Here is a 27,192-nt window from a genome sequence, read left to right on the forward strand (position 1 = left end):
ACACACTGCTGGGTCACCCTGTATGTTATTTTCGACCAAACGAAGTAATTTTTGTGGAATCTCGCAAAGTTTTTATAGTTTCTGAAGAACTGAAGTAAATTATGTTTGTTAACATAATTATTATTGTAAGGTTTGCCACTGGCTTCATCAAACTGTTGTAACGTTATGAAGACTGAAGTCCCCAGGAAAATTTCGTTACGTTTGATCCAAACTAATGCCTTCTCTGTACATCTGCTTCGTGCACAAATTTTAAAACAAATATGCCCTTTTCTAAAGTATAGTATTAACTTTTAAATTTGACGAGTCGTCCACTCATTACGATTCATTCTCAGGAAAAAGGATTTTGGTTTGAGAAGAAATCAACGATGAAAAAAGGAAAATTAAAATCAATACTTACCCTCACTTTTTTCGTTTAATTGCCATCTGTATTCATTGAGTAATTTAAAACTTTAAGATATTGGGAAAGTTTTAATAATGTTGAAGGGAATAAATCTTTACATTAAATTTCAGGCTGTGTGTGTGAAATAAAATTACATGTGACGCCAACGTTGCGACTTATTTACCGGATAAAGCTCTAATTAATTTCGACTTACTTTTCGTTAGAAGATAAACGTTTCAATTTCTGTAGACTTTGTTGATAAATACTTAAAGCAAGCCAAATCCTTGTAAGATCCCGAAACCCAGGAAATTACTTTTTGGCAAAATAATAAGAAACGATTACGAATTTTACAAACATTTATTTTTTCCTACAACCACAATAAATAGTACAAAAATGTTAATACAATTGGGTCCATTTTCATCAATTTCAAACGCACTGAGCAGTTGTTTCTCCTATGTTTCGGACGATTACTGTTGAAGCTCTTCGGGCAGCCATCCAGTTTGAGGCTCGACGGCCGATTGCCCCCAGTCATACCTTTTCCTCTCCATTTGCAGGATACGATGAGCGAACGAACTGAAATATGACCACACAAAATAATTGCCACTAAAGAAACTTCGTAATTGATTGCCTTTAAGAAGGTAATTACTTCGAGCAGCTTTTATTGCTGCTGTAAATGTTTTTCTAGGTTGAAATTCTAGAACAGTACTTTGGAAAATATGTATTATTTAATTGCTTTCACAGTCTGCGGATCAATGAAGATAAATAATTACCTCCTTTATTCTGCTTAAAATAGGCTGAAAGCGGCTGGATTTGTATCGTTATCGTTGGAGTTAATCTGTTAAAGTGTGTTGCAAATATTTTACCGGAAATAATGCGATTGTGGTGTAACATGTCTTCACGTTTGAAGACAGAAAATAAACTTTTTGTTTTTTGTAACAAAGTGAATAAAAGTTGGACTCGTCTTATATTTACTCAATTCTAATCAAAAATCATATGTAAATTTTTATGAAAATTTGAAAACGTTGAATTCAAGAATTTTTACAGCCTCCAAGAAAATAAAAAAATAAAAAAAGTGTTTTTTCGAAATTATTAAAAATAAGCAAGAGCAAGAAAAAAATGTTCCAATTAACCTAAAATAAATAAAAAATAAAATAAAATAAATAAAATACATAAAATATTTTTTTAATTTTTTTGATATTGTTAAAAGTAACAGAGTTAGAGGGCTCCGGTGTCCCACAAAGCTTAATTTTAAGACCAATTCTATTTTAACTATAATATTTATGCCTTTGCTTATTATACATTTAGGATACATTTTTTATGAAGTCCTACAAAAAGGAAAGTAAAAATACGTTTTGTAAATAAAATAAAAACCATTATTATAAAAAAAAGAGATATAAAAAAAGTTAATTAATTGTTAAATATAAATATTAAAAAATGTAGAAATTAAAAAAGTAGAATTATAAAACAGAAAAACCAAAAAAAAACTCAAAAATTTGGGAAATAAATATGAAATATAAAAACTAAGACACTAAATTGCTAAAAAACTAACTAACTTAAAGACTGTGTGACTGAAACACTAAGAAATTATGGGATCCAAAAACGAAACCAGAAAAACAAAAAATCTCTAGATGCAACAATAAAAACTATTAAAATAAAATAAATCTAAATACTATAGAAAATTAAAAATATATGTTTTTTTAGATTAGAGAATTAAACACAACCTTAGGATGTTTAAAACATATTTATTCTTTGAGACTGTCAAAATATACAGTGTTTTTCTTGCGTAAGAAAGTTTTGAAAATTGTTTGGCATTTTTCATTACAAAACGTCAGATTATTTTTAATAGATTTAAAACAATTTTAAACGTTGTTAAGTCTATTTCGAAGAATAAAATGTTTTATTCAAGTCGTTTTCGTGTAAATCGGTTTATCTATTTCACCTCGTGGATGATAAACCACGAGTTTCCACTCGTGAAATAAAACGTCCGATTTACACTCAAACTCGTTAAATAAATAACTATTATCACAGCTATTAAGTATTTCAAAAAAATCAACAATATTTTGTTAAGAACCTAGACTACGAATGTTTTTAGACTATTTTAACTTTTTAAATTAAAAAAGCTATTTTAAAAAAAAGACTTACATCTAATCTTAAGAAGTCTAATAAATCAGATAGGGTACAGCGATTGCTACTGAATTATTGCTCATTTTAACAGTCTAGCATTTTTCCAAATATTTAGTGGAATTAACTTCAATATTTTATAGTACATTTGCTCAGTTTGTCTCTTTGAGTTAAAAAGTAGTTTTATTTCTAAAACTTTGCTTAAAATTCTCTTCAAATTTTGCATTTTCGTTTTTAAACACATTTTGTCAAAAATAATGCCATAATTAAATCGCTAATCATTTTTTGTTGATTTTACCGTTTAAGCTCGTATTTTACTCAAAAAAGTTTTTGGACTAAAAATATTTTGCTAAAATTTATTAAATTTTTCTATTTAAATCAAGTCTTATGATCTGGCGAAAGTAATCTTTGTAGTAACACAAAGTACCCAAAATTTTAAACTCTATACAATTTTTGACGAAGCATGCAGGTAATACTTTGTCTTAAAATACAAGGTGAGTTCCGTAAAAGTATAACTCCAAATCTAATAATAATCACAAAAATCAGAGTTTGCATGCTTCTAAGTTATTCCAAAAAAAACGATGCCTAATATTGTGCAAAAAATATAAACCAACGGAATTTTGGTGCAAAAGAGAACACATTTAAGTGTTTTTTGCACAAAATATTATTAAATCATCGTTTATTTTAGAATGACACTAACCTATTTCTAGAAGACTTATCTAACATCAAAATTCGATAAGTTCGTGTGAAGTTTTTCGGTTTTTTTGAATGTTTGTGAAAATTATAATTTATTGTCAGTATCTCCTATACTTTGTTATTACCAACTATTATTTTGGAATTAAAACAATTTCGAAAAATTATGTTGTTTAGGTGTTTTCTTTGGTATGTTGTGTTTTGTGAGAATTAAGCTTAATATTAGTATATGTTAGTTATACCTTACGTACCGATACGGTGGTGACTGTGCAAGAATTTGCTCTTGGACGGAACATGATAGTCCGCCACTTCCTTTTAACTTGGGCTATAACCTGAAAATAATTACCACACATAACAGTGATGTCAGTAATAGAAGAAAAATTTTTTTTGATCTTCCTGCATATTAATTGCAAAATAGTGTAAGTATGCATTGTTTCAAGACTACAAAATTAGTTTTTTAAATTGTTAGAATAATCACTTTACTTCTAAGAATGTTTTTTGTTCACATTGTTTTAATTCGTATCAAGAACAAAAAAATATTTATGTAATTTATCAAACTTTTTATCTTTGTGTTGTAGGTGGTAAAATTTTCTTAAAATTTAATGTTTCTGTGTTAAATTACTTAATACATATACAGGCTGACCCAAGGGTGCGTAATCGGTCTACAACTTTTTTATTATTTAAAATATAGCCATGCGGTTTTTACTAGGCGATAGATCGACTTGAAGTCCACAAATTAAAAATATTTTTATTGTACACAGGGTATTGTATACAGGATGGTGAACCAAAGTTACATTTTTTTAAACAGAACACCCTATATAATTCTGCATAATTAGATTCTACGCAAAAAAATAATGTAACTTTATATAAACTATTATGGGTCTATTTTTTTTCGTTTTGAAATTATTCAACTTTTCGATATAAAAATAACCATTTTTTGAAAAATTACCGCATGTTTCCAGCAAATTTGCATTAAAAAAATTCAGAATACCTTGTAATTTTACTAAATGGACGACTTTTAGTTAAAGCACGCAGATAATATACAGGCTGTGCCAAAACGCAAAAACTTGAATGATTCATTTTTTCAAATGGTACACCCTGTATTTTTTTCATGTTTCGAAAGCATTTTTGATAAGCTTTTTAACGGTATGAGGTTTGCATTGCAAATTTAAAATATTTTTCGAGATTTTTCACAAAAATATATTTTCTTACAAGAAAATTTGTGAACCTAGAATCTGATAGTCAAATGGTAATTAATTTTTGATATGTATTAATGTGACTAATTACATTAGTAATCTAATTATTACCTGATACATAAATGAATTTCTCTCATCAAGAATTATTAATAAACTAAATAAAAAATATATTTTTTGTTTTTTTAAACACTTTAAGAAATATTGTAAATTTGCTATACAAACCGCATATCATTAGAAAGCTTATAAAAATGCTATAGATACATGTAAAGAAATACAAGGTGTTCCATTTGAAAAAAATGAGTTATTCAACTTTTTGCGTTTTGGCACACCCTGTAAATTATTTCCGTGCTTCAAGTAAAAGTCAACTATTTCCTAAAACTACAGGATATTCTAAATTTTTCTGTTGCAAATTTACCGGAAAATATTCATAGGCGAGTTCGTAGTGATTTTTCAAAAATTGGTCCTTTTTATAATGAAAAGTTGAATAATTCCGAAACAAAAAGAGATAGACACATAATAGTTTATATGAAGTTACATTATTTTTTTGCGTAGATTCCAACTGTGCAAAAATATAGAGGGTGTTCCATTTAAAAAAATATAACTTTGGTTCACCACCCTGTATACAACAACCCTGTGTACAATAAAAATATTTTTAGTTTATGGACTTTAAGTCGACCTATATAATAATAAAAACAAAATCGTAATATTTTAAATAATCAAAAAGTTATAGACCGATTATTCACCCCTAGGTCACCCTGTATATTAGACAAAAAATTAACTATCAAATCTGTAACCAATAGTCAATTTTTTCACTTTGTTTCATTAAATAAATTTTTGAAAATATCTATCCTGAAATGTGGTAAAAAAATAGTCAGCTGTAAAAACATGAAATGTTCAACACTTTTTAAAAAATGTCGTTTAAGCTTGTGATTTGAGCACGATCGATGAACCCCCTTTTGAGTTGTTTACATTGTCCTAAATCAAATTTGAATTTGACCCTTCTTCGTGTTTATCCATTATTGCAAGGGATAGGATTTATAAAACACAAACAATGAAAAGGTTTCAGCTTTCTAGAGCTAGTTATAGCACAAATTAACACACAAAGTGCTTCATCAATTATTTACTTATCAATGTATACCTAACAATACAATTTTAAATTTGTTTACTCTCCGTTACACAAATTTTATTTGGTAGTATTTTACTTACCTCTCCGTTACAGAAGCAGAACAGAATAGCCACACAAAGACCCTGCAACAAATCGAACAATTGAATTATTTCAATGTATTTATATTTAAAACTAACTAAAAATTTTAAGTTTATTTTTAGACCGTTCCTTCATGACCAGCTCGTTTTAAAATATTACGTGAAGTATAAATAATGTAAAGGGTTCTCATCAGCATAGTGTTTCATTTCACCGGAAATTACATCAATTATATAGTAGGAAGTCCAGTTATGTGAACAGCTGATAACATTGCAAATATAATAGCTACAGATAAAACAGTGTAGTTAAAAGGGTTTGATAATTGACTCGTGTAATACGATGATGAGTGCGAATAAACACACAATGCAAATATCTAGCGAAATGAAATAATTGTTTCCTTACGGTTGTACCAAATGGGCTCAAAATTTAACTTCAAGAATGTATAATCCCAAGTTTTATTATACTTATATACTTATTTATTTTTGTATATTTATTCAATTAGTGTTAATTTTTTGTTTTTGTTATTGGCGTTTTTTGCCCAATTTAATGCAAAATTACAACAAAAGTTTGTAAGTGGATTTGATAGGCGAGTTGTTCTCAATAAAATATAAAAAAAAATTAAATTGAGCGAATAAAGAAAAAAAATATGTACAATAGAAAAATGTAACAGTGCCAATTACATTCAAATAAATAGTAACGTAACAAAAAATCTAAACTTTGATTTTTGAGTTTCGTTTATAAAGTGATTATTACTTTCATTTTTTTCATTAATTTTATATCTCATTTTAAGCTATATAAACTTTATTTGTATTTTGCCTTTTTTTGTTTGTTAAAATTAATCTCGAATTTGAAATCTTATTATAATTAACTTCCGGTTTCTAGAACGAGTTATTGTTAGATAAATTTTAGATAAATATTCATTGAAAATGTAATTACTGTATTTAAAATGCTGGCAGTGTCAAAATTGTAAAATGGAATTAAGTGCTCTGAAATTTCCATTTCATCGCAATGTTTTTTATATTTTTTTAAATTTGAAAACTTATTTATACAAGGCGTCTCAAAAACTAAATATTTCAGAATTCAGCGTTTGCTGTTAAATATTTCATATTTTCTATATGCTTGAAATTTTTTCTCTCTGTTTTTGCAGTTCTTTATAATTAAAGTAAAAATTGAATTAATTATATCACTATTAATTTGTATGTCATTTTAAAATATGCGATACTTGCATGTTGTTTTGTGCAAAAAATCCTCATTTAAACTGGCACTATCTCTAAAAAATAATTAATTAAACAAAAAGCAAAAATTTTTAAGATATTTTTACGCGAAGCTTCACTTCTTTTAGTCTTGTTTTTTTATATTTGTATGTAAAAGTTGTATTCTCTTAAACAAATTATTATTATTTTTAAAATCACATTAGAATTCGAAAAATGGCGATTAATAGTTTAAAATTTTTAATTAATAAGAAAATTTGTATGCTTAGAATAAATTACAAAATATTTACTAGCAAACGCTGATTTTTGTGAGACATTTGTTTTTGAAACCATTTTGTATGTAAGAGAACTTTTGTTTGATTTTTTATTTAAGTCTATATTTGGTAAATTGGGAAACTTTTACTCTTAATAAGTATCATAAAAGAAAAAAAAAAGAAAAAATGTACCTATTACTTACAAATTTTTCAATATACAGGGTGTTAGGAAATGGCTTAGCAATATTTCGTATGTCAATTTGTCATAATCAGACGAGTTAAAAACCCTTATATCATTTTAAACCCACCTGTTGAGAACCAGTGTTTGTCTTATGGTAGTTTATTAGTACTTTAGCAGTTAATTTTTTCATTAAACAAAATGGAGATGATGGCGCATAGGCGTTTTAAGAATTTTTCAAAATTTTGGCTAACATATTCATTTGTGTGGGAAGTTTGAATCCCGGTCCTGGCAAAAAACATTTTTGTTTTTTTTTGAAAATTTAATAATAAAACACAAATTCAAATAGTAGAATAACGTAGTGGACCAACAAGTTAATATACCTCTGCTGTTTTGACAATAAAATTAAAATTTACATCAATTTTGCTTAATCGATTTGCCTTGCAATTCTCTATCTACATTTAAATTTTTGCTAAATCATTTCCTAACACGCTTTATATATTTTGTCAACAGATTTCAGGGTGTTTTTAGTTTTCTTCCACGATCTTAAATTTTTTGAAAATGAGAAAAAAAATTAAGAGTGTTTTTTTCTAATTTCCAAACTAAAGGATAGACTTACGATGATTTTTAATCTGATAGTCTTTACAGAAATTTTTTCTCAGAAAAGCACAGGACCTGTATTTAACTAACAAAGTTCCAGTTTTAATATAATTTTGACATTATTTTAGATTATTTCCCTTGAATATTTTCTTTGTAAAAATAAATAATTTTGAAGGTAAATCATTATTACAAAAAGTTTTATTCTGTATTTCCAAGTTTTTTGGCAAAATCTAAAAAATGATTAATGCTTATTGTATTTAAAGGCTTTTGTAAAAAAAATAATAACAATAATAACAATAATTTATTTCTATTAATTTATACAGATGTTGTAACAAAATTGATACAAATAACGTCAATATTATACACAGAAATAACAATAACTTAAAAATAATTTTGAAACATAAGTCAAAAAACCTGTCAATTATAGAATTCATTTAAAGTATATGGTTCGAAATCCAAAATGTAGTCAAATATTTTCTTTTTAAATGAATTTAAATTACAAGGTGTGCATAGATGCACAGGTAAACTATTGTATAGTTTTATTCCTGCATAATAACAATTTTTTCTGTCAGCGTAAGATTGTGTCTTGGATACTCTAAGTCTACTTTGCGAGTGTTGTACTTATGGTCGTTAGTGACATTAAAAAGTAGATTCTGTTTAAAGAAAAATAAAAGTAATCTATATAAGTATAAACCAGTTACTGTCCAAAAATTATTGCTTTTAAAGATGTTTCTACAAGTTTCATTATATTTTAAGTTAAACATAGTTCTCATGACTTGTTTTTGAGCAACAAATACTTTTGCTATCTTTCCACTTTGCTCCCAAAATATTATACCGTGGCTTAGTAATGATTGAAAATTTGCGAAGTATACTATTCTTAGTTGTTCAATGTTAATATATTTTTTTAAAACACGTATTGTAAAATGTACTAAATTTAATTTTTTTAATAAATTATTTATATGATTAGTCCAGCTTAACTTATGGTCAATGCATATTCCCAGAAAATTAGTTTTCTCTATTAATTCAATTTCTTTAGATGATATTACAATTTTATTCGGTTTCTCTGTATTCTTCTGATTACATATTGCAAAATGAATGCCGTAGGTTATTTCAAAATTTAACACTAATTTATTTTCTTTAGTACAGTTTATTACCTTATTCATGCAAATCTTTGCTTCTTTCACTGTATCTGTCATATTTTCACCCCAAATTAATATGTTTGTGTCATCAGCTAAGTTAATTGCACTATTGTTGTCTGAGGCTGTTAAAATGTTTAATAGGTCGTTTATATAAATTACAAAAATAAAGACCCTAGTATACTACCTTGAGGTACACCTTGTTTAATTAGAAGTTTATTTGATGTATATACAGTACTGTTTTTTGTTATTGAGACCTGCTGATACCTATTATTAAGATAAGATGTGATCAACTTTAACATAATTCCTCTCATGCCGTATTTCTTTAATTTACTTATTAGGATGCTATGATCTAGACAATCGAAGGCTTTGGAGAAATCTAAGAAAATTCCAAGAACCACCTTTTTTCTTCTAATTTATCTAACAGAGCATTAGTGAAGCTAAATGTAGCTGAGTCAACAGATTTCTCTTTAATGTACCCGTGTTGGGATGAATTCATTAACTGAAATTTCATTAAAAAGTTAGTAATTCTGAAAGATATAACAGTTTAAAAAAATTTTGGAAAACGATGACAACAGACTTATTGGCCTATAATTTGATATTAAGTTGGGACACCTTTTTTGTACATAGGAAGAACTTGCGCTCGTTTTAATTGTTCTGGAAAAATTCCTTAATCCAAATAGTTTTGAATAACAAAAGATAAAGGTGCGCTAATTTCTTCATTGCAGTATTTAATTATGTTATTAGATATTTCGTCAAAGCCTGTACTTTTCTTATTTTTTAAATTTTGAATTATGGTAATAATTTATTGACTAGTAACTGGGTATATGTACATAGTTTTAGCAATGGATGAGATCGTATTATTATTTGACTTACTTCGTACCAAAAGCGCTAAATTAATGAAATACTAGTTAATCTCATTAACAATCTGCTTAGGATCACCTTCGATTTGAATTTCACAACATTTTTTACTTCTGCCACAAATTTTGTTAACAATATTCCAAGCACATTTTGATTTATTTTCTGCATTTTGAATTCGTTGTCCATTGTTATTTTTATGTGCCGCTTGTAGAGCCATGTCGTATTTTTTTTCAAATACTTATAAAAAATAACATATTTCTCGTCACACAGATAACAAATCTAGGTAATATTTATAATATTTTACATTAGGATTATTTTTATAAATATTCTTTTGTTTTTTTTCTTTTATTTGTTTTAGAGGAAAACATTAAATTTATCATTGAAAATATTTATAAAATTGCTCCACTGGGCATTCATGTCATTGCGATTACATGCATATACTTTTTGCCAACACGTTTTAGCTCTAGCATTTTTAAATTTTATTTTGTTTTGTTCATTTAAAATTCTAATGTTTTTTACTGCATCAGTTTTATTAACATTGTCTATTCTTGTTTTACTGCGTGTGGTTATTCTTGTGTTTTCTTGAACCATTTCATACATATTATATGATAAAAAATACTTTTACAATGCTTAGAATCTGTCGATTCTAAATTAAAATTAATATTAAAATCACCCACAATACTTAAATTGTTTTTTAAGAATTACACATCTATATTCTTGTGTAGAGTGTCATGAAATATTTCTAAACTTCCGGAAGACGATCTGTATGTACATAAAATATAAATATCTAAAGTTTTTAATCTTACTCCTGCAAATTCTGCATCTAATTCTACACTGTGCAAATTACATGGCTTCACACTTATTTCATTTTTAACATAAATGCAAACACCTCCACTTTTGTATTTAGAGCTACTAAATGAATTGACCAATTTATAATTATCAAAATGAACAGTTTCCGTTGTCAACCAAGTTTCAGACAGACATAGTATCTATCTATCTATGTTTTTTGAGATTATATATTGTTGCAGTACGTCCACTTTTTTCACTATAGATTGCACATTCACATAAAAAAACAACTAACTCACTTAATAAGTCACTTTTCTCGATACTTAATTTCTCTGTCCCTATGTTTGATTGAAATGAGTTGTATCACACATTTTTTTCCATAAAAATATATTAAATAGGTAAACCGTAGTTTTTCGATGAAAAACCCACGAATTGGAGTCAATTCGCGACATTATTTTTTACATTTATTAAACCATAACCAATGTTTATAAACAATAACATATAAACATATCGTATTAGCAATATTATTATATCGGGTGATTCAAAAATATGTGGCATAATTTTAACCACGAATACCCCTCTACAATTAAGAATAAATAGGATAATATTTACTGACCCACCACAAAAAATTGGAAAATTACAATTTTTCAAAAATTGGTATGGAAAAATGGTTTTTTGAAAATATTTTTGTTACCGTTCATGCGATTATTATGAAATTTTGCATGTCAAGAGACACAAAGACGCTCTTTGATATGGTGTAAATGGAAATCTTGTAAAAGCTATACATTTCCGGTGACAAGGGGGCCCTTCCAGTTTTTAGGTGCTAACTCAATTTTTCGGCCTATAAACACGTATTTTTGATACCAAAAATCAAAAGCTCAATTATTTTTTAATAAAAAAGGAACTCTTGCTTCATATCGTCAAAATGTACCGTTCTCGAGTTATTTGGGATTAAACTAAACTCTACACCGCAGTGCAGAATAAAAAAGTATAAATTTTGAGCATACCATTACCTTGGAAACTGTCGACTAAGAATGACACAGCTGTCATTGCTGTCACATTTGATGTCAATTTCATTTAATCTAAAGTAAAGTTTGAGGTAAATTTTTACTTTAGCTACTTCTGGATTTTTGAAAAATTTTTTTTTGCATTTTGCTTTAAAAAGCCTCTAGATCAAAGATATGACCATGAAAGTTTGTGCAAATGCCCCGTTTTCGAAAAATTCGACTTTGAATGACCTTGACCTAGACTTTTTAAATTTTATTAACACTCTAATAAATGATATTAGCCGTAAATATAACTATAAATGAGGCAAGGCGCCTACAGATGATAGCCCACAGGCTGGGGCTTCGCCCCAGCGACCTAAAAATAAACATACCCCACGGACGATTAAACTCGAAAATGTTGAACTCGAAACGTGGAATAGTGATTTTTATGGAGCTACAGCGCGTACAGGTCGTAGGGTACAGGCTGGGGCTTCGCCCCAGCAAACTAAAAATAAACATACCCCACGAACAATTAAACTCGAAACCGTGGAACTCGAAACGTGGAATAGTGGTTTTTACGGAACTATGTTGCGCGTGGCTGGGGCTTCGCCCCAGTTAACTAAAAGGAAACATACCCCACGACCAATTAAACTCGAAAACGTGGAACTCGACACGTGGAATAGTGTTTTTTATGGAGCTAGGGTGCCGTACAGTTCGTGGCCGGAGGCTGGGGCTGCGCACCAGCTAACTAAAAGGAAATACACACCACGATTGGTAAATTAACCTCAAGAACGTAGCACTCACAAAAAAATACCTTGTTCACCACTAGTAAGTAAAATAGTAATGGAGTGGTGTTGTTGGTAAATTGCATGAAGGGAAATGCGGGAATGCATCCCCACTTCCGTCAATCAGCCAATCAGAGCACAGAGACATAAATTCAAATTGCAAAATATGAAAAAATACACCTACTTTTTAATGAAAAAGGTATAATACGTCATTTAAATTCATTCTGGGAATACCCGAAGGTGTTATAATCATAACAAACACGCAGGTGCGATTCTTACCTGTTGAAGCTAAACAATAACAACCAATCAGAAATAAGCACACGCAACGCATGCACACCTTGGTGGCGAACGTTGTATCCCTTAAAATCAACAAAAATGGCGATTCAAGTGAAATGAGTGAAAATAAAAATTATTTTTGTAATGTTATTTTCAATTTGCACAAGAAAATTCATAGTGTACGGTCATCAGGGCACTCAGAGGAATCGTTTGGCGTAAGTTTCAGCTTGAAAATCCAGAAGTAGTTAAAGTAAAAAATTACCAAGTTTGATTATTTCTTGATGATAATGGTTAAAGACACGATTATGTGTTGGAAGAAATAATGCATGAGCTAGCGGTAGCCGTCCCGGCATCACAACTTGATCTGATGCCACACCACCACAAAACGATTTTCCCTCCAAATCGCTGTTTTTATCAATATTTCAATACTTGCATTATAAAACTATCTATAACCCAAATAAAGGATTAAATCGATCAGAGACCAAGAACATAACCTCAACTGTAACAAATCACAAAATAAAATCTTATCAACCATTTATAGTACCATTATTGCAATTTTTCTTTAATAGGAAGGTAATTTAATCCACAGGTTGTTGAAACCTGCAAAGAATAACGCACGGTTTAATGTTTATTTACATTTTTAAAAATTACAAGAACTTCAACAACAATAAGCATGAAAGCAACAAATGCCGCTAGCGCGCTAGCTGGCGCCTGTGCTATTTTTCGTAAGCGCGAAAAACAAATCATAAAGTCATAACAATAAAAAAATTCTTTTAGTATTTGGAAATGATGCCCTGATCACCCCATACTGGTAAGTCATTTAAAAAAATGATCCAGGTTATTATTGTTGTTTAATAAAAAAACATTGACTTCATCATTCATATTTTCTTTGATATTCGCGCTTATGAAAAATAGCACTGGCGCCAATTAGCACGCTGGCGGCATTTGTTGCTTTTGTGCTCATTGTTGTCGAAGCTCTTGTAATTTTTAAAAATGTAAATAAACATTAAGCCGTGCGTTATTCTTTTGTGGATCAAATTAACTTCCTATTAAAGAAAAATTGCAACAATGGCATTACAAATAGTTGATAAGACTTTATTTTGTGATTTGTTACAGATGAGGTTGTGCTCTTGGTCTCTGATCGTTTTAATTCTTCATTTGGATTATAGTTTTATAATGCAAGTAGTGAAGTATTGATAAAACCAGCAATTTGGAGGGAAAATCGTTTTACGGTGTGAAAACCTTGTGGTGTAGTCTCAGATCAAGTTGTGATGCCGGGATGGCTATCGCTAGCTCATGCATTATTTCTTCCAACACATAATCATGTCTTTTACTATTATCATCAAGAAATAATCAAAATTCACTTTGGATTAAATGAAATTGACATCAAATGTGACAGCAATGACAGCTGTGTCATTCTTAGTCGACAGTTTCCAAGGTAATGGTACGCTCAAAATTTATACTTTTCTATTCTGCAGTGCAGTGTAGAGTTTAGTTTAATCCCAAATAACTAGAGAACGGTACAGTTTGACGACATGAAGCAAGAGTACCTTTTTTATTAAAAAATAATTGGGCTTTTGATTGTTGATATCAAAAATACGTGTTTATAGGCCGAAAAATTGAGTTAGCACCTAAAAACTGGAAGGGCCCCCCTGTCACCGGAAATGTATAGCTTTTACAAGATTTCCATTTACACCATATCAAAGGGCGTCTTTGTGTCTCTTGGCATGCAAAATTTCATAATAATCGCATGAACGGTAACAAAAATATTTTCAAAAAACCATTTTTCCATACCAATTTCTGAAAAATTGTAATTTTCCTATTTTTTGAGGTGGGTCAGTAAATACTATCCCTACTATTTTCATTTTTAGAGGGGTATTCGTGGTTAAAATTATGCCACATATTTTTGAATCACCCGATATTCACAATAATAACAACTATTCAATTAGAACCTTGTCAGCTTTTATTTCTAATTTCCTACACACGATTCTGCACTACGATATTTCTCATTAGCTACAACTGTAAAATTCTCTCCACATCGAGTCCAGACTGATTAAATGGGAAATCGTAAAATTCCCCCTGATACATTAAAAACATACGAGAAATGTGAGCTTGTTACGCTGTACCGCGAAAAATTATCATTCCACTTCTGTTCGACTCTATTATTTTTAATTGAGTATCTGACCCACTTTTTGATTTGAAAACAAGGGGATTTCAATCTGAATTTCTGCTTTCATTCCTAATAATGTTTTATTCATTTTGGGATTAATAAATCACCGAGGTTGTAAATTAATACAGTTTTATGATCACGTTTTGTAAATTTTTTTTGCTCAACAGTTTTTGTAAATGGCTGTGACCATCCTGAACTTAAAACCGATTAATTTGTGTGCTTTTCTAGTTCAGCTATCAGCTTTTAAGCGAGACGAAGTTTGTTTTATCTTCGTTCGTTAAACACGTCCATCATTAGTAGAAGACTTGATCTGGGTATACAGGATGTGGTTGGAGTAAATCGGGTAGGAGGATAGCTGTGACATTCTCTTTAACAAAGGTCGGGTAATGTTTAGTTTCCACGGGTTCGAGTAGGAGATAATGGTGATAAAGTCGAGGTTAAGGGGTGTCAATGAATGTCTGTGATTGATTCGGTGAGATAAGTTGTCTAGGTCAAACGATTACAATCTTATTACATTACGAATAAAGTTGGGAAACTGACATTTATAGCAAATAAGCTTACAAAGCGAGTTTCTGTAGTTTATGTAATGATATTCAGTTGGGGTTTTACTTTTGAAACACAAAGACAGTTTAGAAAATTATCATTTGTTTATTTATTTATTTGTTGATGCCAAAGAAACTGCTTGTCAACGTTAACGTATTTTACAATGTGTTCAAAAATGGTTGTTCATCAAGTCATCTATAAAATTTGAACGTAATGTGCCGCTTAATTTAATTGTAAATGCCGTCAAAGTGACAGATCCGTCACAATAATGCAAAAAGGCTTCAGATCTAAAAACGAAAAAGCACACAACACCAAAAATCACGGAAATATAAGATAAACCCTACACTTGAAACAACTTTACAGAAAAACGCAAAAAACCTGAATAAAAACTTAATTTAAAGATTTGACAAAAATGACAGTACTCAGAAACTACAATAGTCTTATATCCTATAAACAACCATTTTTAACACATTGTACAATAAATTCGTCAAAATTTATTGCCCAAAAAATCAAAACTGTTTAAAAAAATTTTTTGATTTTTCAAACCAGCCGACGATTTCGAAAGTAAGTTTTCCAGAAAAATTAAACATTCTGCAATACCTCAGTCATGTCGGGACTAACTCGTGTTTCGAGGAAATATTTCTTAAATGCGAGAAATTTTTAAAAATAAAATTATTTAAAAAAAATGAATTTGTAAAACAGTCGAACCTTATTTGGATTACGGATGTGGCCCCAAAATTAAAAGTTGTTGTAAAATGATCTGAGGAATAGCCCAGTCAAATTAGATAAATCGGTGGAAAAAATTCCTAGAAAGTTAGAGTTTTTTTTTAAAAGCTTCCTCTAAACTTGGTTAGACATATATCAAAAGTCTCCGAGGTTGGGGCATGCTCGAAAAGAGGGAGGGGGTTAAAGCAGTCTTTTTTTGGTTTTTTGCTTATATCTCGGAAACTGTTACTCCTATGAATTTTTTTCTTCTTACCAGTAAAGCTGATAAAATTTGCTACAAAATGGTCATATACATTTTTCTTGTAGAGCTATCTACAAGCGAGTTATAGGGCTGGAAAGAAATAACCATTTAAAAAAATGTGATTTAAAAGTGAATGTCTTGCAATTTGAAAAACTAACAATAAACTGAATTTATTAGATCTAACACTTCACTAGAGGAGAAAGGGGGAGACATGGGGGGTCACATAAGTCTTCAGAGTCGTCTTTAGATGCTGCATTTTCATCTTCACTACACCCAAGTGTAAAAAAAAACAAAAAAAATTCCAACTCTCTAAGAATTTTTTTCCAACGATCGCCTTATTTTTGTCTAATTTGACTGGGATAGGAACTTTTAAGATTTTTCTAAAATACCAAACCCTTCGAATTTGAGATTTGTAAAAAATTTCCCAAGTTAGCATAATAAAAGTGAGCAATACTCACCTTCAAATATTTTATACAGTTTGTTTCGTCTAAATCCCACATAAGAAGTGTTGAAAGTTCGAATAAAGAATTTTGAAGATGGCGGTACTTCCGGTTCGGTACTTCCGGTTATGCCGGAAGTCGCTATCAATTTTCTTATTTTAAATAAAAAGCTATAATTTTACTGCGTTTTTGGATTAGTTGAGTAAAAACCGTTTTTATCAGCTTTCCCTCTACATAACAGTTTTTGAGATGTTTAAGATTTTTTGAAAAATTTTGAATTTGCACTTGCCTTTTAAAAAATCGGTAACTCTCTTAGTTTTAGAGATTTCGGAATTATATTTGCAGAATTAAATGAGAATGCCTATATCTGTTCTCCGGTGTGTTCAAAAGTGGAAAAGAAGTTAACAAACTCAAAAATTTTAAGATTAAGTTTGGACAACTTTAAGTATCCATAACTTAATTTCTTCAAATGGGATGTCCCAATTTTTATTTTATTAAAAGGAGGAGAATTTTTTTCTGCATTTGTATTAGCATTCCCTGTATCTATCTGTGATAATTTTCAAGTTATGTTGGTTGTTTTGAAATTGTAGAAAATATCTTACTAACCACGCATAGTTTGCCATAAAACCATTTTTGATTAAACAAACGACAAAACTTTGTTCACAATTATATTGTCCGTCCTATGAAAACAAAATAAATTCATTTAATGTTAGTTTAAAAAATAATTTTAATTTTATGGTTGTATACAAATTTTCAGATGACTATCATTATTAGAACTACCAATATTTCTAATGTGGGGTTTAGATGGAACAGTTTGTACGAGTATGTGTTTCTTCCTAAAAAGTGATCCGAATTTCGTATAAAATAACAGATTTCAGATTCTAACTTGTTTTGGCACAATCTTTTGAGTTTAACCAATGTTTTCTATTTTTTGTCATTTTTGTAAACAATTTCTAATTTAGTAAGTTTTTTACTACAAGTCGCTCTTAGATTGACAGAGATTAATACTTTTCACACCAAATTGAACTAATCTTTATTTTAGCATTAGAAATCGTTAGAACTAAGTGAATTTCTAATTGGAAAGCACTTTAAATCTTATGAAAAAAGCAAATTTTATGATTTCAGACACAGCGATTTTTCTTCTTGATTTGATAATAATAAATTATTCGAAATGAATGACGTTCTAATTGGAAATAAATTCTATTCTTCCAAATTAAAAAAATCAAAGAACAAGTTTGGGTTAAGGTTGGCATTTTTTAAAACTAGTTTGGTGGGTTTTAAACTTGACTTTATCTGTTTGTCTTGAAAAAGTGGATTTAATGTTGGATTTTATTTACCTTTTTTTTGACAGTTTTTGATTTAATGTTGTTTTTTATAATAGAAGACTTTCTTCAGTTCACAAAAAAGTGTTTAGCAGTTTTTTATATGTTTTCTTCAGAATCAGTCCAATTTAAGAGTTTATTACCGAAAAACGAGCTCATTTTATTAAAACGAGTTATTTGTTTTAATTTTTTTTGTAAACTGCTTCTTATTTAGACATTTGCCAATTTTTCTGCTTAGTTTTAGTAAAATCATTTGAATTTAGTAAACTTCTTGTGCAAAAAACAACTTTATTTATTAAAACAAGTTATTTTTTATTAAATTTAGTGTTTATTGTAAATTTTTGATTTAATGTTGTTTCTTAGTAAAAAACCTTTCTAAAGTCACAAAAACAGTACATTTTAAATCTGATTTAACAATTTTTTAACATAGTTGGCAAAATCTCTAAAAGCTTATGAGTATATTTCTTAATAATAATTTTATCTAAGAAAAATTTGTAGAAAGTAATACATTTCAGACTTAGAATTTTTGGTTTTTCTACTTTGTTTTCAGTTACTAATGTACGTTTCAAATCTACTCAGATAACTCTGATTTCACTACAAAAAATTGCCTAAAACTTTATTAAATTTTATTAGCCCACTTATTTTTTAATTCAATTTTAAAAATCAAAATTTTTCACCTACTTGTAACAATTTTTTTTGACATAAAATGAACCGAAAAATCCAAATCTAAAAAAATTCTCTCAAAATTAAGCAGTTCCACAATAGTACAAACTAACTAAAAGTTGTGAGCAAATATTTGTTATACAAAAACTAACTGTTTTTTAATGTAAATGCTCTGGACTTTAGTATAAAACTTTTAATATGAATACGTACTACATAGATCAATTTTTTTTTTAGATTGCAAATCTATACAAAAATTTGGTCACATGTTGATGTAAAATAATAATCCGAGAAATGTGAATCTTTCAAAATTTTTCTGAAAAATTAAACCGCTGAAGTCGGTTTTAATGTAAATTTTGTTAAAGATTTCTCAAATAAACACTAAAATATTAACAATATTCTCTTCTAAATAGGGTGACGAGAAGTTATGTTTTCCAACAAAATCATCCTAGAAATAACATATTCCAGGTTTAATTACGAGTACTCATTTTGAATCTATTTTAGCTTTGTTTTTTGAATTTTATGAATTTTTTTATTCAGAACATTACTTTACAATTTTGTGTTTTTTTTTATATCCTGTTTTTAATGTCGAGAATTTGTCACTAAAAGTCGCCACTAATTTGACGACTAATTAATTCTTCATGTTTTGTCAAAATTTTAGTTAAAAATGAGTTTTTCAATTTAGTCCTTTGGATTTAACGAGTTTCTTGTTGAAAAACATTTTAAATTTGTCAAACGTAGATATAATTTACGGATTAAATATTTGTTTGGTGACAATCATTCTGAGTGTTTCTAGCAAATTTTACACAAAAAATCAAAAACGCCTTAGATTCATCAAAATCAATGTTTTAGTTTTGCTTTTTTAAAACTTTCTAATTTAGAGAGTATTTGACTTAACTTAGCAATTTATGACAATTTCTGTTTTAATGTTGTTTTCTACTGAAAAGCTTTTCTAATTTCACAACAAAGTACAGATTTTACATGTTTTTAAATTCGTATTTAAATTGTAGAAAATAATACATTTTAGATTTATTGTTCAGTAAACACTCCCAATATACATCAAAGAAAGCAAAGACTAGAATTTGACTTCCTCACGTTGATTCCTAATAATATTTGATTATCTTTGTCGGTATGCACCTACATAGTTGAAATTACCTACCTGTCCTGAAATTAATGATGCTCAATTGAATTAAACCTTTAATTAAAGTCTTGGGTCTTGCAAGTAAATTCCATTATTAGTTAAAATTATCCGGAAGCAGTAAACTAGGTGTTGCCTTGTAGAGACATAATTAATAATTAGAGGGTAATTGGTTATATCGAGGAGAAGTTTCCAACTTACAAACGTATATTTTGATGATACGAAATTTAACAAACATATATTTTAATAAACAGAGAATTACTTTCTCAAAATTATTACCAAACACTGTGCTTTAGTAAACATTTCTACTATTGTAAAAATTAGTGAAAATAAGTTAGTGTCCAAATTTTGAAACATTTTGTAAAATAAATGTAAAATTTTCCGTTTATTATTTATCCAGTTCACACCTCTATTCCTTTACCAAAGCGAACCTAATTCAATTTTAGGCCGCTCCCATCTCCTTTACTTACATTATGATCGGCTTCTAATACAGCTAATGTACTGAATGAAGAAATTTCCAACATGAGTTCATTATTATTATTATAGGATTTCCCAGATTGATTTTAATGCAACAAAACAGTGTTCTTATGGAAGGGAACGAGATGCTAATGATGCTCATGTCCCACTAATAATGTAAACAACTATTAATTTCGCTTCTAATTATAATAAATATTGGTTGGGATCGAAGGCCCAATAATTAATTGAAAAACATGAGTTTGTCTTTCGGTTCAATTAAATGTCGTATACGTATTATAAATATAACGTTTTTCAAATAATTTGTGGTCAGTGTGGTCAATTTAAAAAAAATCACCAGAATCGAACTGAAAAAGTTGCCAGATGCCAGATTTAATTTACTTTCGCCAGATTATAAGACTCAATTAAAAAGGCCTATGAAATTTAATACTATATTTTTAGCTCAAAAACAGACTCAAGGGCTTACTTGACTAAACGAACTAAAACGATAAAACCAACAAAGCGATTTAATTATGGCTTTATTTTTGTCAAAATTTCTTCAAAAACGAAAAGGTAAACTTTGAAGAAAATTTTTAACAAAGTTATAGAAATATTTTTTTTTGATTCAAAGAGACATAACATACAACTAATAATTGTATTAGAAATTCGGATTAGGATAGCAAAGTTAATTCCACTAAATATTCGGGAAAATGTTAGACTATTAAAATGAGCAATAATTTAGTAGCTACTGATGTACCGTATCTGATTTATTAAACTTCTTGAAATTAGATGGAAGTCATTCTTTTTCAAACAAAAATAGCTTTTTTAAATTTAACAAGTTAAAACACTTATAGTCTACGTTCCTAAGAAAATATTGTTGTTTTTATTTTACATAATACATAAAAAATACTCTTTATAAAACATCTGCTCCTAAAAGCTTATGATGAGAAAAAATTTCGTTTCACAAATTTGAAAATAATTTAAAATAAATATTAAATAATTAATAAATGCGTATAATAATGTATAAAAATAACGAAAAAGAAAATGATACCCACACAAGAACTCGAGTTTAATATTAACGAAACCTGAAGTGCTGAAGCACCATTAACTGTGAAATATTTAGAATGAAATCGAAATTGTTTAGAATTATTTGGAATTATCAAAATTACCTATGGTTGTTTTTGTGTAGGTATTACTAAAATCATCTGTAAATTACTGGTTGTTTTGTGAAATGTCTAAAATTATTTATCTTTTTCGAAATTCATAGAATTAATTTTGATTTTTAGAAACAACTTTAGAAATACAAAAATTAAGTTGGTATTACGATAACGATTTTTTACTAAAGGAATAGTTTGAATTGTCGAAATTCATCTGGAATTACTAGAAATAGTAGAAATTGTTGCTATCTTGGTGGAATTTTTTTGGAATTGGTGCTAACTGTATAAAGTTTTTAAGTTTTATTATCATTTATTTTCTTTACTGTTACAATAAAATAGTTAAAAACATTTTAATTTAAAACACGTTGCCATAGAAAGCGTGTTTTAAAATAGTGTTTATAATCTAGAAGAAAGAAGGCTTAAAATGGTGCCAACAGAAAAATATTTTTTAAGCTCGAAGGACTAGGTATAAATAAAAACATGAATTTGTCTTAGCTTTAGTTAAATGTCTTACATTTTCTCTTACAAATAACTTACAGATTACCAGATTTAATTTAAAACTTTTTTAAAATTTTCAAGCATTTTTAGAAACTTAAATTTTTGCTAAGATTTAGAAAAACTTTCTTTTTTCTTTTTGTCTGTTTTAACAAAGTATGACTAAAAAACTTAGATTTTAGAACAAAAAACTTGTCAAAAAGATTAAATGTCTTAAACTTCGCTCAAAAAAGTAACTAAAACTGGCAAAATATTTTTGTTTTGCAAGTTTTTGCAAAGTAACTAAGTTTCCATTTCAAAAACAAAGCCATATACGTGTTGTATACAAAGGTTAAAATAGCTATACATATCATATATACATATGATTTACATTAGTGACTCTTCAATCGAAGAAATACAATTCTTACTTTAAAAAACTATTATCTACTCAAAAAGGCAAGGTTTAGCTCTATGTATTTGCCGAATACGTAATTTTTTTAAATCGTTTTTAAAAATAATTACAAAGTAATTTTGCTTCTAGCATCAAAAAGGCTATCACAGAAGGAAAAAGCAAAAGCAATGTCTTTTTAATGCAATTTAGTTATTTTCTGCCAGGTCTGAAGCCGGTTTATAGTACATTTTAATCGCAATTAAAATTTAATTCGAAATTTTTTGACATTTGTCAATGCATTTTAAATGGCAACTTAATTCAAATTAGTTTAATCTTAAATTAAATTTTAATTTTGAAGTGACATTTATTCTCTTGAAAATTATAACAAGAAAAGATTATTACTGGTTATTTAGGAAAGAGAGTCATTAAAATTTATATTTATCGCGACGTTTCGATTTTCATTAAACCTTCGTCAGAGTGCAATAATTATACGTCTTTGAAACTGACATGGCACATATAGGTAAGTAGCCTAATGAAGATTTAATAAAAAACAAAACGTCGCAAAAAATATAACATTTAATTACTCCCCGCCCTAAATAACCAATAATTTTTTCTGGTTAAATTTTAATCTTGCTTTCTGTAAACCCACGCCTAGTGAAATAACTAAATGATCTTGTTTTTTCTGAGAATAATATTTAAGTTTCTTGCTGAAAAATTGACATTTTGAGTAAACTTAAGGATGTTTCAGTCGAATTTGGCAAACTTTTAGAAAAAAGTTTAAAAATGTAGCTCACATAATGTTCAAGAAAAATAAAGTAAAAATAACATTATTTTTGAACAACAAGTCAATAATTTTTTGGTCAGGTTAAATCAAACCAATTAATTTTAGTCGTAAATTATTGTAAAAAAAAATCTGAAAAATTGCCACGTTTGTGGATAAAAAACGTGCTAATGTACCACAAAAATAAAAAATCGTATCATTTTCCATCTAATTAATTGTTTTTTCAGGTCGGTTTAACACAATTTTGCAAAAACTACGTTTAGATATTCTTTATAATAACTCAAATGCTCAAAAAATGCAAAAATGCTCCACTTTTTAAATAAATTTTTAAAATTTTCGGTTAAGTTTGAACGAAATGTAATAATGTTAAATGTCAAACTATTTCTTTGTCAAATTCTTGAGCAGATAAAATAGCACTTTAACCGCAAGGGTGTATAAAATGTTTTTAATTTATTTTATTCAATAAGTTTACAACTGCCAACACATTGACTTGAAGGGTTCAATAACTTTTTCCTCCTAAACTTGAAGTTCTGCAATAGGAAAATAGGTTGTATTATACACGACGATAAAAATAAGATAAACAGTCTCTTTATCGTCTTGTATAATAAATACTATTAGCATACTTACTCTGTAGTAACATTTAACAAAATATTGATTGTTAAGTTTGCAATCAGTAGGTAGTAGAAAATTTGTTGTGGAACAATAACCAATTAGCACAACCCTAACTTTGTGCTGAATTGATCTTTAGCCAAATGTTGTATGTGTTTAGTTAAGGAAACAGCATTACGTTGTATCCGTCCGAATTTCCGCATTGTGTATTCAGATTAATTCGAGCTTCTGTCACAAATTAAGACTACTGACCTGTAGAGAAGCCGTCAACGCTGAAACAACTTCATAAACATACTCCCATGGGTGGTTCGCCTCCGGCCTAAACGGAGTTAAAAGGAAATTCAAGCCTAACAGTGGCACCAGCAACATTGTAGCTCTGCAAAAGGGAATACATTTTTCACAAACTTAATTATTATGCAAAGCTGCGAAAATTAATCGCGAATATGCGGATGAAAAAAATTCTAATCTAATTGTGCGAGGCGAGATAAATTTTCGCAATGAATACGCAGTGTTACCAACTTGGTAAGTTTTTCGCACTTTTTTCTAATTCTAGGAATGTTTTGAAAGATTTTAAACTCGTTTGAGATTATTCGAAAAGATGTAAGAATGTTTATTTTTTAAATTACTCAACATTGTTTTTAAAATGTCAAGTTTTATACACAAATAATTTTAAAGAATAATCTAGAAAGATTCTAAACAAAACAACAATTTATGAAATTCTGCAAAAGAGCAAAGTAAAATCTATAAGGAATTGTAAAAATTCAGAAAAAATTTTTGCAAATAATTTGGAACACAATCTACAAAACAGTTTCAAAGAAAGATCTTAAAAAAGTTATATACGAAATTATAAGAGAATTTAGAAAAAAAGAAGAAAAGTTTAGATTTCAGACCTATAAATGGTTTGAGTGATGAATCAGAAAAGAATCTTAATGCGAAAACACTAGAAAAAAGAATTTAGAAGATAAATTTAGAAAACTTCTAAACAAAACTATAGGAAAAGATTCAGAAAAGAATTCTGAATACAGTTCACAAAATGAAAATCTAAGGATGAATATTATAAAATAAATTAATGAAGAGTCTAAATTTTAGATTTATAAATGGCTTTAAAAGAGAATTAGAGAAAAACCTTATAAAATTTAGAGTTCAAAACAATGTTAAAGAATAATCTAGAAAAATTGTAATAAAAAAAATATAAGAAAAGAAACTCTAAAAATTGCAGAGTGGACTCTAATAGAGAATTTGAAGAATAGAATGTAAAAGAAAAAAAAAGAAGAAAAATTTAGATTTCAGACCTATATTTGGATTCAAAAAAAATCTCAAAAAATCTAGAAAAAATCATCTAGAAGATTAAAACTTGAAAAAGTTCTAAACAAAACCATAGCACAATTTTGTAAAGATTCAGAGTGGCATTTAAATGAAAATTAGGAGAATATAAAAGACATATTTAAAATAATTTTCAATACAGACCCTAAAGTAATTCCAAAAGAAGATTTAGAAAAGAATTTATAAACAAATCAAAAGATGGATATTATATGATTTCTAAGAAAGAGTTGAGATTACAGAACCAAAAACGGCTTTAAAAGAAATTATAAAAAACCTTAATAAATTTAAAACCAGACAATGTTTACAAATAATCTAAAAAAAATCTAATAAAAAACTATAAAAAAATGTAAAAAAACGCAGTATGGATTCTAAAAGAAATTTTAGAAAAAAAGTGTTTTAAAAGAAAAAGAATAGTTTAATTTTCAGATTTATAAATGGTTATAGAAAAGAAACAAAAATTAATCTCAAAAAAATATAAAGAAGAGTATTTAAAAGATTTATTTACAAAAGTTTTAAACAAAACTATCAAACAATTCTGTAGCTAAAGATCTAGAGTAAATACAATCCAACAGAAAATTTGAAAAATGTAGGGAACTTATTTCTAAAAAACTGTTAAATACAGTCAACAAAATAATTCCAAAAGATATAAATATAGATACTAAAATCAAAAAACTACAAAAAATTTTTAAAAATGCAGAGTAGATTCTAAATAAGATTTTGAAAATGTAGAAAAAGCGTTTATAAAATAAGATCAACAAATGGTTCTAGAAAAAAAATCAGAAAAAAAATCTTATGAAAAATCTAGAGAAGACAATTTAGACAATTAGTGAGAAGAAGCTATAGAAGAATTTTGAAAGGTGCAAAGAGAAATCTAAAACAGAATTTGAAGAATGTTTATAAAAAAATGTAATGCACTCTACGAAATAATTCTAAAAAAGAATGTATAAATAAAACTACAAGTTAATTTATAAAATATTCGTAGTCTAAAAAAGGGTCCAGATTTTAGATCTAAAAACGGTATTAGAAAAGAATTAAAAAAAAACTTTAAAAAATCTAGAAAAAAGCGCAAAATCAATGCTAAAGAATAACCTAGAAAAATTCTACACAAAAAACTATAGATGAAAAAATGTAGAGAGAATGGTTATAAAAGAAATTTAAATAGTCTACAAAAGACTCTGAAGAAGAGTCTAGATTTCAAACTTACAGACGAATTAAGAAGATTTTCTAGAAAAAATCAAGAGCGAAGCATAATTTAAAAAAGTTATAAACAGCAATATAAAAAAATTTGAAAAAAATAAAACAGATTTTAAAAAATGTAGAAGTGTTTGTAAAAGAATTTTAAAAATAAGCTACAAAATATTTCTAAAAAAGAATATAGAATGGTGTTTACAAACGAATTTTAATAATTAAATTTAATTACTAATCTAATCTAAAGAAAGGTCCATATTTTAGAATTCCTAACGGCTTTAGGAAAGATAAGAGGAAAAGTTAGGAAAATCTAGAGAAGAGTAAAGAATTAACACTAAAAATTAATCAAGAAAAATAAATAAAATAAAAAAATTCCAAACAAAACTAGACAGGTAAGTGGACGCAAAGCAGAATTTAAGAAAGAATTTGTAGAATGTGTTTATTCAATTTACGTCGTTTTAATTTAGAAATGTTTTGTGCAATAAATAAATGCATCAAAATGTTTTTAATATCGCTTCTTATTTGCGCGTGATTTTTACCAATCTCGTTTGAGTTGGTAACTCTGCAAATAACTTACCTGAGAGCTTGGAGAGAAGTTCTGGATGCTCCTGATCCCGATCCGCCATTAGCTGGACCCTTTCTTAATTTAATTAGGAGAACTCTGACAATGTTGACCAGAAATATCACGTTGAGGAATACGGTAATGACCACTGGCACCATCAGGATTTTGTTAAAGCGGCCGTCTTGAGTCCAACATCTGGAACACAAGAAGCGAAAATTGATTTCGGAGATTCTTAACCGAGTTAATTATGCCGAAGTTTCGGAGTGTTGGAGAGGAAATGTTCGACACTTTAGCAAATACTCTAACGAACGAGCTAAAAAATTTAATTGAAAAGGGATTTAGACCTAGAAT

The 27,192-nt window shown here is 28.2% G+C and overlaps 1 protein-coding gene and 2 long non-coding RNA genes across 4 annotated transcripts in view; all 3 read right to left on the bottom strand.

Annotated features, from left to right (window-relative positions):
• Positions 1–717: 717 nt before the first annotated feature.
• The window catches only part of Dh31-R (Diuretic hormone 31 Receptor), a 147,459-nt gene continuing 120,984 nt past the window's right edge, over positions 718–27,192 (bottom strand). Inside the window, exons 8-12 of one of the 2 annotated variants that reach the window (XM_064354762.1) lie at positions 26,857–27,036; positions 24,021–24,144; positions 5,596–5,637; positions 3,445–3,525; positions 718–952 (exon numbers count right to left, since the gene is read on the bottom strand). In XM_064354762.1, the coding sequence (XP_064210832.1) occupies positions 908–952; positions 3,445–3,525; positions 5,596–5,637; positions 24,021–24,144; positions 26,857–27,036 (472 nt within the window). In that variant the 3' untranslated portion in view covers positions 718–907. Of the gene's footprint in view, positions 953–3,435; positions 3,526–5,595; positions 5,638–24,020; positions 24,145–26,856; positions 27,037–27,192 lie in introns of both variants that reach the window. The other variant, XM_064354761.1, reaches the window with a different exon arrangement.
• LOC135265345 (uncharacterized) lies at positions 11,707–12,712 on the bottom strand. The gene is made up of 2 exons (XR_010332972.1): positions 12,417–12,712; positions 11,707–12,350 (listed from the first exon to the last, which is right to left on the bottom strand). It is a non-coding gene; the product is annotated as an uncharacterized LOC135265345 (long non-coding RNA).
• LOC135265344 (uncharacterized) lies at positions 12,744–13,368 on the bottom strand. Its single transcript, XR_010332971.1, has 3 exons — positions 13,315–13,368; positions 13,164–13,263; positions 12,744–13,109 (listed from the first exon to the last, which is right to left on the bottom strand). It is a non-coding gene; the product is annotated as an uncharacterized LOC135265344 (long non-coding RNA).

This window comes from Tribolium castaneum, chromosome 2, assembly GCF_031307605.1.
Source record: "Tribolium castaneum strain GA2 chromosome 2, icTriCast1.1, whole genome shotgun sequence".
In the NCBI taxonomy this organism is placed as follows: Eukaryota; Metazoa; Arthropoda; class Insecta; order Coleoptera; family Tenebrionidae; genus Tribolium; species Tribolium castaneum.